The sequence below is a fragment of the Pipistrellus hanaki genome, assembly GCF_964339955.1.
Source record: "Pipistrellus hanaki genome assembly, chromosome: 9".
NCBI classification, from domain to species: Eukaryota; Metazoa; Chordata; class Mammalia; order Chiroptera; family Vespertilionidae; genus Pipistrellus; species Pipistrellus hanaki.
In genome coordinates this window covers 51228515-51246912 of record NC_140511.1, presented here as the reverse complement: position 1 = coordinate 51246912, position 18398 = coordinate 51228515, and the positions used below count along the sequence as shown (strand labels likewise).

The window sequence follows — 18398 nt, the reverse complement described above, 5'->3', positions numbered from 1 at the left end:
CTAAATAAAACAGAGGAAAACAGAATTGTCAAAGCAACAAAAGACATTCACTTACTACCATTATAGAAACCTAGTTTTTTTCTAAATCAACTTGCCTAATAGTTTATATCTATGTTTGCTCTTACTCCAGAGATTCAGAAATACCATAATGCCTTCCTTTCCTATATTACCATAGAACTCTCTCATATCTTTCTTAGCTTGTGATCTATATAAGGAAGAATCTACCTCTTAGAAGGCTTGCCTCTATTTAATACTAAAAAGCCAATGAAATAAGATCCTGAATATTTTTATCACTATTCCCTTCACTTCTGCAATGAAAGCTAATCTATATACATAAAACACACTCCGAACTCCTCTGATCCCCGTAGGCCAGACCAAGGGAACCCACCTGCCAGAGGGACCCCACTTACTCTGTAAACACCGGGAAGGGCCCATGGGAAGTTGGCTCCAGGGCATGTATGGCCCGTCTCACCCAATCCCACCCCACCGGCCAACTTTTAATTAATTTCCTTTCAATGTGCACGAATCTGTGTACCAGGTCACTAGTCAGTAAATAATTTTAAAAGCCAACAAATATTGATGTGTTAAAAGTCCAAGCTCATCAATCACAAAGAAAAAATATGGGGCAAGATCTCCTTTGATTGAGTTAATATGAGAGTCCCAATTAAGATTTTTTAAATGTTTATCTGCATTCCTAAACAAACATTAAATTAGAAATAGAAGTACAAATAAATATGTCTCTTTTCTATGAATGGAAACAGCGCTGCCAATATTAAGTCATATTCAGTGAATAGCATCTGCTCTTAAATCTAGCAACTGCCGATTATTTTAAAATTTTCAATTATAATTATTTAAAAGATGTCTAACAACTTACTGGAAAAGGTTCTTTCCAACTGGCACCAACAATTGATGGTCTTACAATTGCCACATTTAGCTTTGCTCCTTCTTGTTGTACAACATATTCTGCCAATGCTTTCGTGTATATGTATGTATTAGGTCTGTCTCCTATCAATTTGGGCGTGATATCATTTACTAAGCCATCGTCCATCCATCTGGTAAACAAAGAAAAGTATGCAGAAATGTTTTCAGATGTTTTACTATAAAATTAAATTAAAAATTGTATATTCAAACATATCTGTTGCTCTGACCCAAATGATTTGACAACTCTTACTAAAAATATGCAAGTTAGTCTTCCTTTCATTATACATCAGATACAAGTAGATATATCTTATACTCAATTTCTATATCCAAAAATATAGAGTTCTTTCATAAATCATATGGTAGGTAGCAAAGCTGATATGAACTGATTTATGATCTTTTTTTTTCGTATTTTTTATTTTAGAGAACTCAGTGTGACTATTCATTCCAAAATACATCTGCACCCATGGGTTTTAAATTAAGAACTATATTTCACATTAGGAATTCTGAACACCGTAACATATAACTTATACACACTTGCAATGAACATACATTTACAATTAATAGAAAAGACCTAGTAATCTCAATGTTACTGAAAACTGTATGCTCTCACTAATGAGACTAACAGAAATTAAGGTAAACAATAAAATAAAATGAATCAATGCTATAAAATTCAATTAGGGCATAATTTTCATCTGCAACTAATATTTTTGGAACCTTCTTTGTGTTTTTCTGCGGTTTTTTTGTTTGTTGTTTTTTATTCTCACCAGGGGGTATTTTTGTTTCGTTTTGTTTTGTTTTAGAGCAGAAAGGAAAGTGGAGGAGACAGAGAAATACTGATCAGTTGCCTCTTGTACACGTCCCAACTGGGGAGTTGGCCAGGGACAGAACATGCAACACAGGTATGTACCCTGACCAAAAGTCTAACCTAAGACTCTTCAGTGCATGGGAAAAAGTTCCAATCAACTCAGCCACAATGGTCAGCAAACTTTCTCAATGGTTTACATGCCTCTAGGATGAAGTACAATATTTTGGCTGATACTTGTATTCATCATCCAGAAATTAGTACAGCTTGAAGATTTTCTACCGTCTATCCCAAACAAGCCTGTCAAGAGGCGGGATCGTAGGAATTTGGCTGTTTTTTTTATTTTGCTGCTCAGAAAACTTCCATTCCAGCTTCGTCCCTCTTTTGTGCTGGAATTATCCCTTCCCACTCACCCCTCCTTTTACACTTCACAGCTTTTCTGCTGTGGTCCAAAAGTAGCTGAGCAAGGCCTAATATGAAGTAGAAAGTCTACCTGGGAGCTGGTTCTAATAGTAATGTGGAAATTACAAACTCCAAGGGAGCAAAGGGGCTTTTCAATGTCATTTGCTTTCAGAAACAAGGACTTTCTATTCTCTCTAAATTGATTTTTTCTCCCTCATTAAAAGAAAAAAACAAACTGACTAAATGGAGGAGAGACTTTAGCCACATTTCTTTGTAAGCAAGGAAAGAAGATATAAAACTAGAAGGTTGCATGCTCTTTTTTCCCCCCGGCAACTTAAGTATTCGGATATACTAAATACTAATAAGAGGAAAAAGTAAAAAGCTTCATTAACTCCCACTCAACTTTACCCAGAGATATTAACAACTTCTATCTACTGACCTATGAAGAAAATGAGGTAGATATTTAGGACCATCTAAGAAATAGTCATAAAACAAAACCAAGGAATTAGCCTAAGAATGTCTTAGTAAACTCACATGCTTATTAATTTCATTATAAACTGTCTGCTTCCCCATAGTGCTTAGCAGGGAAGCTTTAAAGAAAATGACCTATATGCTTATTTTAGGAGAAAACTTGGAGAAAGAGCTAAGAACACTCTCTATAGCACTCTTGGAGGAAAAAGAATTGGACTGAGAAAGCAGGAAATAATTAAGGAACTGAAAGTAATAGAATCTCTGGGAAGAAAGATCTAAGAGAAACAGATAAGAAAAGGGAAGTAAAAGACTACAGTAATATTATATGAGGATTAACAAATATGTGAAGATATGATGACTACTGGAATGTTTTTATAATTATAAAAGAAAAAAGATTTTTGTTTTTGTTCTGATCCTGTGTTGTTTCACCTGACAAGAAAGCACAGACTGAACAAAGCAAATGAAACCTTGGCCATAGCATAAGCATACTTCCCTTAATCATATCCAAAATATCTACCATGTAATAGTTGTTGATAGGATCCTAGCCCTTAGAAAGATGACAAACAGTAACACTCAGACTATCAATTAAAGGACCATGACTCTTCTGACTCTCTAATAACTAAAGGTACCCCTACAGACATACTCCATTGGTTCATAATAAAAAAGATAATATTTTAATAAATTAAAAACTTGCTAATGAATAGGTAGCCATTAGTCCCTGTGGTTTCAGATACTTAATCACTAAGATGGAATCTCTGGAAAACAGAGGCCCTAATGAGTCTGTTCAAAGGCCTACTTCCAATCAACACACCTAATCAAAAGAGAAAACACCACATTACAACATTTAGATATAAATCTATACAAAAAAACATAATAAATATGTAATAATTTGTTGAATAAAAAAAAAAAAAGATGTGTGTGTAAAGGGGTGGAGAAAGAGAAACTGAAATTGACCAAAAGATACATATAAATAAACTTGGATCCAAAGTCCAAAGTTTTAGGATCAAAGTAAATGTATATAAATTTCAAACAAACATACTCTAAAGAATCAATCAGTTTCTTGGGATCCACAGGGGGTGGATAGACTACTTCTTCAATATGCTTTCGATTGCAGTAAGCATATGCTGTTGACACATGCATGAACACTTCCAGATTCTTCATTTGTTGTGCAAGGAAAATAAGCTGTCGTGTAGCGATCACATTTAACTGAACAGCATCTCTGTAAAAGAAAAAGCAATAAAAAATTAGAAAGCTATGTCATTTATTTATTTGCTGAAATAAATCTTACTTCCATTAGAGAGAGATTGAGAGACAGTTTGTTTCTTTACAACTGATCCCTTAGCTCTGATTTTGTATATTTTATTTCAATATAAAGTATATACATTCTATCAGTCATGTTTAAAAATAAATATTTTCTGATTATAAAATAAATCTAGCCGAAACCGGTTTGGCTCAGTGGTAGAGCGTCGGTCTGCGGACTGAAGGGTCCTGGGTTCGATTCTGGTCAAGGGCATGTACCTGGGTTGCACGCACATCCCCAGTAGGGGGTGTGCAAGAGGCAGCTGATCGATGATTCTCTCTCATCGATGTTTCTAGCTCTCTATTCCTCTCTCTTCCTCTCTGTAAAAAAATCAATAAAATATATTACCAAAAAAATTAATAAAATAAAATAAAATAAACCTAACTAGAACTTTTAAATAAAAGTACAAGTTAAAAATTTTAAATTACTCAGAAATAAACATAAAATTATTTCTGCATCTCTGGCTTTTCAGTAGCCCTTTTTAAATCATGTTAGACTTCTTTTGCATCCTGACTTTTAAAAGTATACTATTTTATGATACGGATGTACCATAAGAATTAGAATTCTTAAGTAATTCTAAAATGCTAAAGCAGAGTCACTAATATATTATATATTAGTTCAATTGTACTAACATAACCAAATAAGAATATGTTTGAACGTCCTTAGCATATCATTAGCATATTACTTTGATTGGTTGAACAGATGATCTGACAACCAGACACTTAGCATATTAGGCTTTTATTATATAGGACTAGTACATATTTTACAATACACATGCAAGATCCAAAAGTGATCTATACATTCCCTTCCTAAAATTTATTAGAAATAATTCCACAAATACAAAAGTAAATATGAAGGAAAAAGAAATCAATGAAGCATCATCTAGTAATAACAATAGCCTAGAGAGTCCAAATATTCACTAAGAACAAAACGATTTAATAAAGTACTCATTTTATCACAATGAAAGAATATAACCATTAAAATAATTATGACAACTATAAAATATGGAAAAATCTAAATGAATATTAAAAAATTACATACATTATGAAATGAAGCAAGATTAAGAACAAGACTCTGGAATAAGACCTGAGTTTAAATAGTAGCGTGGCCTGGTAAAGTCACAACCATTCAGGCCTCAGTTTTCTAACCTGTAAATGGGAATAATGATGGGATCTATCTGATCGGATTTGTATAAAATTAAATTACCATATTTTCCGGCGTATAAGATGACTTTTGAAACAAAAAAAAGGCCGAGACCGGTTTGGCTCAATGGATAGAGCGTCGGCTTGGGGACTAAAGGGTCCCAGGTTCGATTCCGGTCAAGGGCATGTACCTTGGTTGCGGGCATATCCCCAGTGGGGGTGTGCAGGAGGCAGCTGATTGATGACTCTCTCTCTCATCTATGTTTCTAACTATCTCTCTCCCTTCCTCTCTGTACAAAAATCAATAAAATGTTAAAAAAAAAAAAAAAAAAAAGAAAGAAAGAACCAAAAAAAAGCCTGCTCAGATTGGCCAGAGTCAGAGAGGCAGTCTATTAAAAAAAGAACTGGTGTTGCCTCGGAAGTGGGGGGTAGTCTTATACAGCGAATATAGGCCTAAACTTATGTTTTAACTGTAAAATTAGGGGGGTCGTCTTATACGCCAAAAATACGGAATAAATAGCTTATAAATATTTAGCATTATTCCTAATACAGTCCCAAATAACCATTCAATAAATATTATTTAAGGTAATAAGATGGTGGATAGTTTTTGCTTTCCATCAAAATATTTGTTTACAGCTTAATATCTGAGTGGGAAAATATTTGAAATACCAGTAATACTGTGATAAAACTGGAATGGTAATATATTGTAGGTGACACTGTATGTGATATAACTTTTGGACACCAGGATCCAAAAGAGACTAGGACCAAGTACCAGAAATTATAGAAATGATAGTTATTTATCTAGTTAACATACTAAAATTAACTTAGAGAAAAAAATTTGTTCTAACCCAAACTTTTCAAACAGAAAATTAAAAATCTTTAAATTTTGTATACTAAATAAACATCACATAAATTATGCTATATCAGCCAAAACCAATTTTGCTCAATGGATAGTGCATCTGCCTGCAGACTGAGATGTCCCGGGTTTGATTCCAGTCAAAGGCATGTACCTTGGTTGTGGGCACATCCCCAGTAGGGGGTGTTCAAGAGGCAGCTGACCGATATTTCTCTTTCATCGATGTTTCTAACTCTCTCTCTCTCTCCCTTCTTCTCTGTAAAAAAATCAATGAAATATATATTTTTTTAAATTATGCTATATCAACAAAGAATATCACCATACTATGAAAATTATAAATATTTAAAAATTAGAAATAGGGAATTTATTTCTAAGTAAAATAGAAATTCTAAGTTTACATTTTATGTAAAACAATATATGTCCAATGATAAACTGCAAGAAATTTTTTTTTTAAATAACAAGTTTTGAGTACTTTCTAAAATTCTTACATTTTCAGTATTTAAGAAAAAAATCCAACCTTTTTAAGGGGCCAGGATTGTCACAGAATCTGGCCCACTGGACTGCAAAGCAGTGATTTGATGTCTATCGCATTTGTAAAAACAATGTTTTGGAAGAGGTATACAGAGAACATTCTGTTACAGGTTCCTAAGAACCGGACAACAAATTCTGGGACACCAGGAACAAGAAATAATTCATGAAAGGTAAAAACTCCTGTGCCTTATTTTTTCCTCTTAATTTAATGATATCCAAAAGCCTATCAAATATATTAAAAGGAAATTTTTTAAAAGTGAACTAATTGGGTTGGGGTCTTACAATCATGAGTGTATCTTTTTCTTCCTTATCTCAACTTAGGGGGGGAATCTGTTCAAATGGAAATCCGGCAGAAAAGACCTTTCACAGAGAGGGTACTGTACTATCCACTAGACTGTAAAGCAATGGGCCCTTTTCTTTTGCATTTGCAAAACAATAGGTGTAAGGATAGTAATGTTTTGGAAGCAGAACACAAAGGATATTCTGTTACAGGCTCCTGAGGATGGTGACAGAGTTTCTGGGTCACTGAAAATAAGGAACAGCTTGAGAGAGGAAACACTTCTGTGCCTTTCTACTCCTCCTCCGCCCATCTGCACCTGAAAGCCCAAACCTGAAGGCATTTTGTGTCAACATAAGTAACTCTTAGTATCACTGCCAGGCTAGTAACCTCACTCTATTTTACCACCATCCAATTTCTACTCCATTGAAATTCAGGCTAAGACCCTGAAGTGTTAGATCAGAAAGCATTTAGTACTAAACAAAAATAATGCTGTCATTATATTTTGGTTATCTGGAGTCATAAGTGCATACTAAATAAGAGTGACTTTGAAGTAGGCGTGGGGGGAAATGAACAAATCTTTGTATTTATGGTCCATTATGAATATATGTAGACACAGAAACCACTTTTTTTTTTTAAAGAAAAAAATTTTTGAGCTTCCAGTAAATTTTCTTGATCACCTTGTCTTCTATAGACAAGTTGGGTTATTCAAAACCTTTACTGATAATACTCTGACTGTAAACCAAAGATCTCACACTTGGCATGACAGACACCTGAGAGCTTATTTAAAAATGCAGATTGTGCCCAGCCAGGTATAGCTCAGCAATTGAGCAATGAGGAACCAAGAGTTGTGGGCTCTATCCCCTACTGGAGATGCACAGGAGACAACCAGCCTTTGATGATTCTCTCTCATCATTGATGTTTCTCTCTCTCTCCCTCTCACTTCCTCTCTAAAATCAATTATTTTGTAAAATGCAGATTGCTGGACCTCATCCTCAAACACTTGTTAATACCTGAAGTGAAACCTGTGCAACTGTATTTTAAATAAGTTCCCCTCGCCCTCGCTGGTTTGGCTCATAGATAAAGTATCTGCCTGTGTTCCAGGTTCAGTTCTGGTCAAGGGCATGTATTTTGGTTGCAGGCTCTTCCCTGGCCTAAGCCCTGGTGGAGGTTCATGCAGGAGGCAACCAATCAATGTGTCTTTTCCTCTCTGTCTTTCCTTCTCTCTTCCACTCTCTGAAAATCAACGAAAAAAATGTCCTCGGTTGAGGATAAAATCAATCAATAAATAAATTCCCCTTGTCCCCACCTCTGAGAAAACACTATCTAGGTGAGACCTCACTATTGTTGATTTTTAAAAAACTTAATGAAGCTATACATAAACACAGAGGTCTATGGACCAATGAATCAGTTTTACGGTAGGGGACCCAGACACCTATAATTTAAATCACATCCAAGGCTCTAGCTAAAAATGAGAAGTCCTGGGTATTATTCCAAAATTAGACGATCTAAAGTTGGCATGTACAGTCAAAAACTGCCCTTTAACACATCTTCCAAAAGTTCTTGAAATTTGGAATACATTCTAAAGTTTAAGATTCTAAAGTTTAAGAATCAATACTCTTAGATGCCAGTTTCTTGATCTTTTCTAACAATCAATCTCTACTTCCACTTCTTTCTGAACACCTATTACAACCCTTAATGTAAACTTTTCAGTAACCCCTAATTTTCTATCTATATTATGGTTCTTTAAGCATATTCTAACTCCTATATTAGATTGTATGGACTTTGCAAATAGGATCTGTGGGCAATTTATCTTGGACTCCCCCAAAATATTGAGTACAATATGCCAATTTTTATTTGTGGGTTAACCTAAAAAGTGGTTATAAAGAGCAATTGTTTTATAAGTAGTTATTATATGCCAACCTACAGTGTTTTAGAATGTCTGGCCCAAATCTAATGTTGTAGTATCATCATTAAAATTGCTTCATAGAAAATAATGATTTCAATGATGAGGCGCTTTGGTCAGCAAACCTACATGCCTTGACAAGGAAGAAAAGAACAATAAATTTTCTTATTCACCTATCTACCCCATCCTCTATGGTATCTCTAGTAGAAGAAGAAAGAATACTAATGAAAATATTTCCCTCCCATTAATGGTAGCCTTGCTTACCCCCAGGGAACAGAAAGAAAGAAGGTACCCTGAAAGTACTGCACTCTGATGAGTTTCACCCCAACTAATGTTGCCTGTTCAATGAGGACTATACATACCACAATTACCTAGTATTTATGTACTTTTTCTTGAAAACATTTTCTTACAGCTGTGTGAACTCTTTCTTTTGGTTATGAAAAAAGTAAAAAATAATAAAAGCTAGAACTGTGGGAGGAAATATCTGTTAGATTTAACTATTTCATACTAAAAACCGACCTGTAATTACACTATTCAAATATAACTGGCAAGTATCAAAAGACATACCTATAAATACACATATACATACATACATATATGCTTTTTGAAAATATGATTATACAATCTATATATAAAACCCTAATACTGAACAGCAGAACAACCAAACAACCAGTTGCTATGATGTGCGCTGACCACCAACGGGGATGGCAGAGCAGGTGAGCAGGGGCACCAGTCACTGTCATTGGGGTGAGCCTCTGGTGGTTACTGAAAATTTTTTGCCCTCACAAGCTGTGGTCCCGCCAGGCACTTGCAACTGCTGTTGGCACCAGACCCGCTTGTACCCACTGCTGTTACCAAAGCTGCCGCTCGCACCTACTGCCAGCACCCAGTGCCGACCCCAATCGCTGCCAGCCCCAATCACTCCTCCACTTCCCCCTGCTCCTAAGGGGTGATCAGGGCCAGCTGCCACTTCTCAGACCCGCTGCTGGCGCCAGCACTGTTTGCACCCACTGCTGGTGCCCAGCTCAGCACCGTAGACAGGTGCAAGCAACAGGTGCTGGCCCCGATCGCCCCTGAGGGCTTCTCAACCTTCCCCTACTCCTGAGAGGCGATCAGGGCAGCAGCTTCTGCTCCCACCCGCTGATGGCACTGGCCCCACTCACAACAGCACCAATCACTCAGGGCCATCAGTGACTGCAAGAGGGGCCAATGCTGACAGTGAGTGGGAGCAGCAGCAGCAATGGGGCTGCCAGCAGACTGGACTGTGAGCCTCAGCAAGAGGGGCCAAGGAGGGGCACAGAGCATGGGCCAAGACCTGCCCCTGTGCCCACCACAGTCTCAAGGCCCACATTTCTTTTCAAGGTATACAAATTTGTATACTGGGCCTGTAGTAGTTCTAATAAGATTTATTTTGTCACTTTCAATCGTGAACACCTAACAGCTGCATAAAAAGAACTAAAAAGTAAATAATAAATTATAATCACTAAATAATAAACAATAAAGTCAAGATTAGAATTAAAGTAAGTAATTCCAAAGCTCATCAGCTTTCTATTACATAATGCTGCCTCAGCTTCCTCAAGTATAAAATAGATGTACCCATACTACTACACTGGGTAACATTAGCATAGAGTAAAATAATGGTTAAGAAAATACCCTGAAAACTATAAAAGCACTATTACAGAAATATAAGGGACTATTTAAAGTGCCCTCACCTGGGATATAAGCAAAACACATTGTAATGCTTTGGCACTGAACTGTCATATTATATAATGTTGATTAAAGTTTATACTTCTATGTTAAAGACAATATGAAGGATAACCTCTATTTAATTCATCATAATTTAATTAAAAACATTTTAAGAAAAAGGCCTTCAAGTAATTGTGAAACCTACAGAAGTCTGCACCAATTTAACAGGCATAAGACCATACAATTAGATTAATATTAACATTAAAACTGTATTTTTGAACATACCATCAAAAAGAACGCTTTGAATTAAATAGCACTGTTTGAAATTCACATTAGTTCATTTTAATAAAAATTAGTGAACATTTAGAATTTTTTAAATTGAAACAGGCATCTTATAGTAAGTCCAAGTAATTTTTTAAATTAACATTATGTCCAATGTACCCTTCCTTAACACTACTAACAAAGTTTTAAAACAAAAATAAAAGGCATGACTTAAATTTATAAGCTAATTTATCTTATTCTACAAACATGAGCCTAATTGCTTTAAATTTTCAGATGAATATATGTGCGTAGAAAAATAAAGCTGCTCAGGTATAGGCTTCTGAAAGAATGGAGGTAAGAGGAAACAAACACTATTAGTTGTAAACTAACACTCCTACCGAAGGTGAACATTTCTTCTTCAGTAATTACACTATCCTAATATAACTCCTATGTCTTACCTTTCCCCTGTCCTATATTAAGATACACGGCAACTTCTAATAAATATACACTAGCTACCCAACCTTTTTAAACTGCTAACAGGAAAAAGGAAATTCTTTTTTCTCTCTCACTATGTAGGACACTGAAAGCTACAAGTAACAGTTTCAAATCATTTTCAAAACAATTTGACTGAAAAGTAGAATTCAAATTAGATCTTTTAACCATACTTAAGTACAAATATCAGATAAATATCTTTACTTACCTTAAATTTTCATTAAACCTTACTGTAGCTGCACAGTGAAATATAATATTGGTAGAATCTATGATGATCTCTTTATCTTCTTCACTTAGAGCCAGTTTTGGTTGGGTAAGTTCACTGTTGATTGCTACAATTTTCTCCTTAAAATCTGGATTTTCATCTCTCAATCTGTCAAAAAGCTATCAAAGGGGAAAAATATAGTTTAGGGCAGCACTTTTCAACTTTCTAAAACACATAATCATCTCCCTCTTTTCCACTAATGATCTCTATTTTTAAAGCTTCGACTATAAAAATCCTAACACTGCTATTCTTAACTGTTATCATTCTGTATAGAAAACATTCTATAAAGCATGCATTACTATCCCCATTTCATAGATAAGGAATCTAAGGAATCAGGTAGGTTAAGTAACTTGCCCAAGATACAGAGCTGGTAGCTTGCAGAGTTAAATTTTAATTGCCTCTGTTGATTAGGTTATATCATCACTCAGAATAGATGTAGCAATGCAAATATCAGGACAACGTTTAAAATGATTATTCAGATTTCTCAAATCCAGACTTTAATTTACAAGGAAAAACTAGACAAGTGAATGAACAATTAAAATCTAGTGTTATAAGTAATAAAATAGGAGTAATATTACACAGCTATGACACAGCACAGGAGAAACAACTAACCAAACTTGGGAAAGACATAGGATTATATCAAGTAGAAGAATCGTGTTCCAGGTAGAGGAAGTAGCATGTATAACCACTTATAAGTGAGAGAGGATTGATAAATCTGGGAAATTAAAAATAATTCAGGAGCCTGGTCAGCGTGGCTCAGTGGTTGAGCATCGACATATGAACCAGGAGGTCACAGTTCGATTCCCAGTTGGGACACATGCCCAGGTTGCAGACTCAATCCCCAATGTGGGGCTTGCAGGAAGCAACTGATCAGTGATTCTTCCTTATCATTGATATTTCTATCTCTCTCTCCCCTCCTCTTCTTCTCTGAAAGCAATAAAAATATAAATATATTTTTAAAAAAGTAATTCAGTAAGCACAATGGCTTGATATGAGAGATAAGGAATATAAACTCCATGAGGACAGGAGTAATATCTGTTGCTCACCATGCAGGCCCTAAATATAAATAGTAGAGTGTTTAGCAATACTGACACGATATACATTTGTTAAGAAATAAACTCTCAGGAGCCAGCGGAGCAGTCTCAAAGAAAGTCTCTGTCAGAGGACACCCTGGAATTCAACCTGGAGAAGCTGACTTCAGGGCCCACACATGACAGAACATGGATTTCACGGAAATAGGAGTCACTAAACCAACAGCTGCAGCTTGCAACCAGAAAAACCTACTGGGGCCAAAACCAGTTTGGCTCAGTGGATAGAGCGTCGGTCTGCGGACTGGAAGGTCCCAGGTTCGATTCCGGTCAAGAGCATGTACATGGGTTGCAGGCACTTCCCCAGTAGGGGGCGTGCAGGAGGCAGCTGGTCGATGTTTCTCTCATCGATGTTTCTAGCTCTCTATCCCTCTCCCTTCCTCTCTGTAAAAAAAAAAAAAAATCAATAAATATATGTTTTTTAAAAAAGAAAAAAAAAAGAAATAAACTCATTGGGTGGAAAACACTGGAAGTGAAAGTAGTACAGTTACAAAGATACAAGTTTTTGAAGGTTTTTCAAAAACTATTTTGTGAATGTTGAGTGTAAAGTGCCTATGTGACACCCCAGAAGACAGATCCTAAGGTTACTGGCTCTGTAGGTCTGGAGTTCAGGGACAAGAGAACCAAATGGATACAGACCTTACTAATCACACCTGGTAGCAGCAGTGATAGGTACCCAAAGTCCAGACCACATGAGGCTTTTTCCAAATTCAATTTAAAACACAACTATTAATGTAACATAAAACAGATGATGCTGAGTAATCACTTAACCAGAGTGGGTAAGAAGAGATCAAGGCCTAGAACCAAACTTCGAAGAATATCAATATTTAAAGGATAAGCAGAGTAAAATAGAATCTGAGCAATGACCAGGAAAGTACTTTTAACACCTTGAATACACATTTTTTTTATTCCACATGCTTTCATCCTCCCAGATTGCTAATGACCTTTAATACCCCTTCATATGAGGTATCTCCCCCAAGACATGAGCATGCTGCTTCACAAGTTACATCACAAACTTAATACTTTCCCTTCTCTAGTCACTATCTCTTTATTCAATACCATTTTCCCCCAATGGTACTCCAATTAGCTCCTACTTTCTTCCATTCACTAACGCCCTCTTTAATATACTAACTCTTACAAAATGTATTTCTTGGTCAACTATTTTAATTTAATCCTCGCCATCCAGTGGAGTTTCTTTTCCCAGAGGCATTCCTATAAATCAGTGGTTCTCAAGTTGGTACCATTCTGCCTTCACGGAAGATTTATTTGGTGATGTCTGGAAACATTTTTGGTTGTCACAACTGGTAGGGTGAGGGAAAGAAGCAGCTGGCATATAGTGAGTAGAGGTTAGGAATGCTGCTGTGACCCTACAATGCACAGGACAGCGTCCCATAACAAAGAATTATCTGGCCCAAAATGTTAATAGTGCTGAAATTGAGAAACTACCATAAGACAATGAATGTCCCACTATTCATTGGTGTATGCTTTATGCCTATGCTCTTTATTCCTGTTTCAAAATCATTATAGGCTTACCTTTAACTTTCTTACTAACTTTAAGTGTATATTCATTGCTACTTTTCATAAAAAGAACTCATTTTATTGATGCTATAGATAATGGAGAATGAGTAGCCCTAGGATTGTGGCAGGATGTGCTAGACAGGAGTTAAATGCATAAGAAAAAGGATATAATGTATGAAGTAGTTTAGTAAAATATTTATTTGGACAAATATTGAGGGGAAATGCATATTTTTATTGAAAATAATGGCCAGATGTTTAGACTAACCCAAAAAACGTTCAATGAAATTTCAGACATTATAGTAAGTGGAAGATAATAATTTTTTTTCAATAGACCTTCCATGGAGGAAGCACTGCCCTGGAGACCCCACAGGGGAGGCCCAAATCTTTCACATACTCAGGCCCTCAATTTCAACCAAGACATCAGCTGCAATAACTGCTCCTATCCTATCTTTCTTGACACCTCTACACTCTCTTCCTTTCCTCTTCCCTCTTAAAAACTCTCTGGACTTGTAGGCTCCATTGAGGCAGGGACTCTATCTCATTTATTCCTGGATACAAGCCCCTGCATCAAATCAAATATTCAGCACTAAGTAAATACAATAAATGTTTTCTGAAAAATAAAAAAATGAATAAGAATAAATACTATAATTGAAATTCCTTTAGGAGATATGCCTACAGGGTCAGATCCCGTACGTGCACCAAATTTGAGCCCATACTATTTTAACCCCAGCTTCATTCTCTGAATCCTTCCTCCAAGCTTAGATTCAAATTAACTGTAGATGTCTGTTAAAGTCAACTCTTTCCTTAAAGTATGAACATTTGCCCCTATCAGGTATATTCATAAGAAGGTACCAGCAGGCTGCTCCCAAATGATCTTCTAAGCAACCCTGTACACTCTTACTCAGCAGCAGTTCTCACGTGCTGTCTAAGGATCCTAGGAGTGCCCAGGACTGTATTTTAGGTAGTTCATCAGGTCAAAATTATTTTCATACTATCTCTAACACAATATTTGCATTTTTCATTTTCATTCTTTCACAAGTGTAGAGGAATTTTCCAAAAGCTACATGTGTGATGACATCATTATTTTGATGACTAATGGAATGTGTGCTTGTATATTGTGTGTTTTTTTTTTGCTTGTATATTCTTCAAAGTTTGTTTTAATTTCTACTATGATAAACATCAGTAAGATAATGAAGCAAAGCCTCACAAAATAAAACCTCTTTTAAGTACTCAATTTTTAACAAGGTAAGGGATCCAGAAACTAAGTTCGAGTGTTACACTGCCTTTAAATAAAAAGAATCTTTCAACCTATTTGGCAGATATGGAAAAGTATAGCTACAAGGTAATGATATCAATCTGCATTACACTGCAGTCAATCTATCAATTCAAAAAATTTTCTCAAGAGTTAGAACTCAGTCCATCTCACTTCTTGGGGGGGAAAACTGAAAATGACTTCGTACCTCCCATACTTTTAAGATAGCAAATTCTTCAATCACAGTTATTTTGTTTATGCTGGTAAATATTGAAATATTAACTCCCATTTTACTTTTAAAAATAAGTATCTAGAAACCTCATGTGGTAATTCTTTGAGTTTATACCAGCTACACTTTTCTCATGTATAAATATAAATATTTGTCTGAAATCTTCTTCAAGTCAAACAAACAAAAATGTAAAATAATAATAAACTAACAATTTTATTGTATTTTAGGAGGCAGAAAGCTCAGCGGAGAGAAAGGAATGTTGGTAGAGAATACCCTGGCACTTAGTATTTAGTCACATATTTTATATAGCTCCCAGTGTAATAAAAAGCACAGCTTGTCCTGATGCTCCTTCTACCTATCAAGCAGTTCCCATCTCAGAGCCTCTGCCCTTGTAATTCCTCTGCCTGGAAAACTCTTCTTCTACATTCCCACAGGGAATCTTCCTCACTTCATTCAGGTTTCTGCTCAAATGTCACCTCAGAGAACTCTTCTGATCATTGGATCTAAAGTGGCACCTCCATCACTTTCAATCTCCTTTATCTGCTTTACTTTTCTGCACAGCATGTATCACTATTCAACATGTATTTATTAGCTTGTCTCCCTAACTAGAATGTAAATTCCCCAAATGCTGGGACTTCGCTGCTATATCTCTGTTAACCTGAAGAAACCCTACTGTACAGAGGACTCCATGTATCTTTGTGGTAGGAGGGAAAAACACAAGTGCTTCAGAATTTGAGGCAACGGGGAGAACGTTACAAAAGTAATTAGCTATATGAGTTATACTATCACTGAGTAACTCTCAAAGGAGTAGATCTATTTTAAAAACAGTAATTCAGAGCAAATTAGTTTTTCCAATAGAAGTAAGAATTACTTAAAATGTTCATGTGGGGAAAAACTGAATTAATAAAGTGAAAAGTGGAGATAAAAGTAAGCATTATTTTTATTCTTTAACTGCATACTAATAGTATCAAATAATTTATTTTAAAAGGAGAAACTATTAATTTATACCTCACTGTTAAAACTGTGTGGGTATAAGATTACCTCTTATAAGGGAGGAAATATAAACAAGGAAAATATGGATGTTCCACATCTAAGTGAAGTTCACCTTTCTGAACTAAAATTATACAGTATTTGAATAGAAATCATTCCCAAACAATAAATATCTCAGTAAAGAAAACATTCTAAATATAATTTAGTCTTTTAATTCATCCTAAGTCACCATGTTAATATTGGTTACTGTATTTTATTATAGTGCTGTGATGTTAAGACAATTAAGAAGTTATATTTTAACACCCCTGAACTTCTTTTTTTTAAAATATATTTTATTGATTTTGTACAGAGAGGAAGGGAGAGAGATAGAGAGTTAGAAACATCGATGAGAGAGTCATCGATCAGCTGCCTCTTGCACACCCCTACTGGGGATATGCCCGCAACCAAGGTACATGCCCTTGACCGGAATCGAACCCGGGACCTTTCAGTCCCCAAGCCGATGCTCTATCCATTGAGCCAAACCGGTTTCGGCACACCCCTGAACTTCTATACAGGTTTTTTTCTCATAATTGTTCTTCTGTTACCATATTTTATCACTTCCAGGAAATATGCTTCCCATTATTGCCCCAACCCATAACCTGACTCTTCCTGCTGTGTGTTACCTCTGTTTTTCTCTGCTCTTCTTTTCTGCTCTTTGTCATTTTCTTTTCTAATTTTTGTCAACTTGGGCACGAATTGCCATTAGCTTTGGGAATTAGGCTACGTTCACTCAGTGTACCAGCTACAACTCTTGCAACTAGTAAGCTATGCAACTTCCATTTTACCACAAAGCCCTCCCATCACTTTTCTCTTACTTTCTTATCTATTGGGGAAGTAATGTTATAAAATGAAAAAATAATAGGGACTTGTGATCAAGTCATCTGTGTTATCTCCACCATCAGCCCCATAATCTTAGATAAAATTATAACCTCTGAAACTCATTGTCCATACTTGTAAAATGGGATCTAGCAATATCTGACTTGAGCATAAGTTCTAGGTCAACTACCAGAATTAGATCTTGGCTCATATACTTCCTACCTATGTGACCTTATAAATGGGAATAACACCACACTGAAAGAGCTATTGTGATAAATTCATAAGTCTTGCTTTGCACACAGTTCCTGGCATACAGTAAGTACTCAACAAACTATTAACTACTTTGTGGATTTCTAGTAAAAGATGACAACACACTGGAAAATAAGTCATGTCTAATAAATTATTGATTAACCCTAGAGAGTGGTAAATTTATAATTAATCATTATATCTTTTGAGACTTTTCAAGCAATCTTTAACTCAAGAGTGATTCAGAGGTTTCTAGTTTTGTTTTTGAACCATAAGTTACTGAGGTTAAAAGATATCATATACCTATCCAATAATTTAAAAACTACATAGATAACTACACTAAACTTACTATGAATGAATGTCAGATAAATTCATTCATTTTTAGAGAATTCAAAAGCTTATGACTGTGAAATAATTTTACTCCAGCTCATTTTCATTTTTTCTTAGCAATACAGAGGTAGGCAAAAGTAGGGTTACAATTATTTGCATAATAATACCGTAATTAATAAATATAATATAGGAATAAACTCGTGTTTCATGTACTCACAACTGTTAACCTATCTTTGTCCACCCCTGTATTTTTCTAAAGTTTCAAAAATGTATGACGTATTCGACCCTTCTGTCATCATGTTCTTATTTGTCAAAGAGAAGTATGTGACTTTGCTACCCTTTAATACTGTTGTAGGTAGTAATTACTGCTTACAAATTTTTAAGTGTTATCAAAGCACAGCGTCTCACAATACAGATTAGAAATAACCTCTTAATTATTAATATATTCTGAAGTCTACTTAAATCACAAATAATCTGACTCAAATTTTCTAAAAACACTTTAAATATCTACCATAAGCGTTAATTTAGAACTTGTTATATAATTCTGCCCATCACAGAAAAAAAGCTCTTCTTCTACT

The 18398-nt window shown here is 35.5% G+C and overlaps 1 protein-coding gene across 2 annotated transcripts in view; it reads right to left on the bottom strand.

The window, feature by feature from the left end:
* Positions 1–18398, bottom strand: part of FAR1 (fatty acyl-CoA reductase 1) — a 61757-nt gene that overhangs the window by 22914 nt on the left and 20445 nt on the right. For both annotated transcript variants that reach the window (XM_084893986.1, XM_084893985.1), the window contains exons 3-5: positions 11256–11431; positions 3636–3815; positions 875–1052 (exon numbers count right to left, since the gene is read on the bottom strand). In XM_084893986.1, coding sequence (XP_084750112.1) covers positions 875–1052; positions 3636–3815; positions 11256–11431 — 534 coding nt within the window. The remainder of the gene's footprint in view (positions 1–874; positions 1053–3635; positions 3816–11255; positions 11432–18398) is intronic.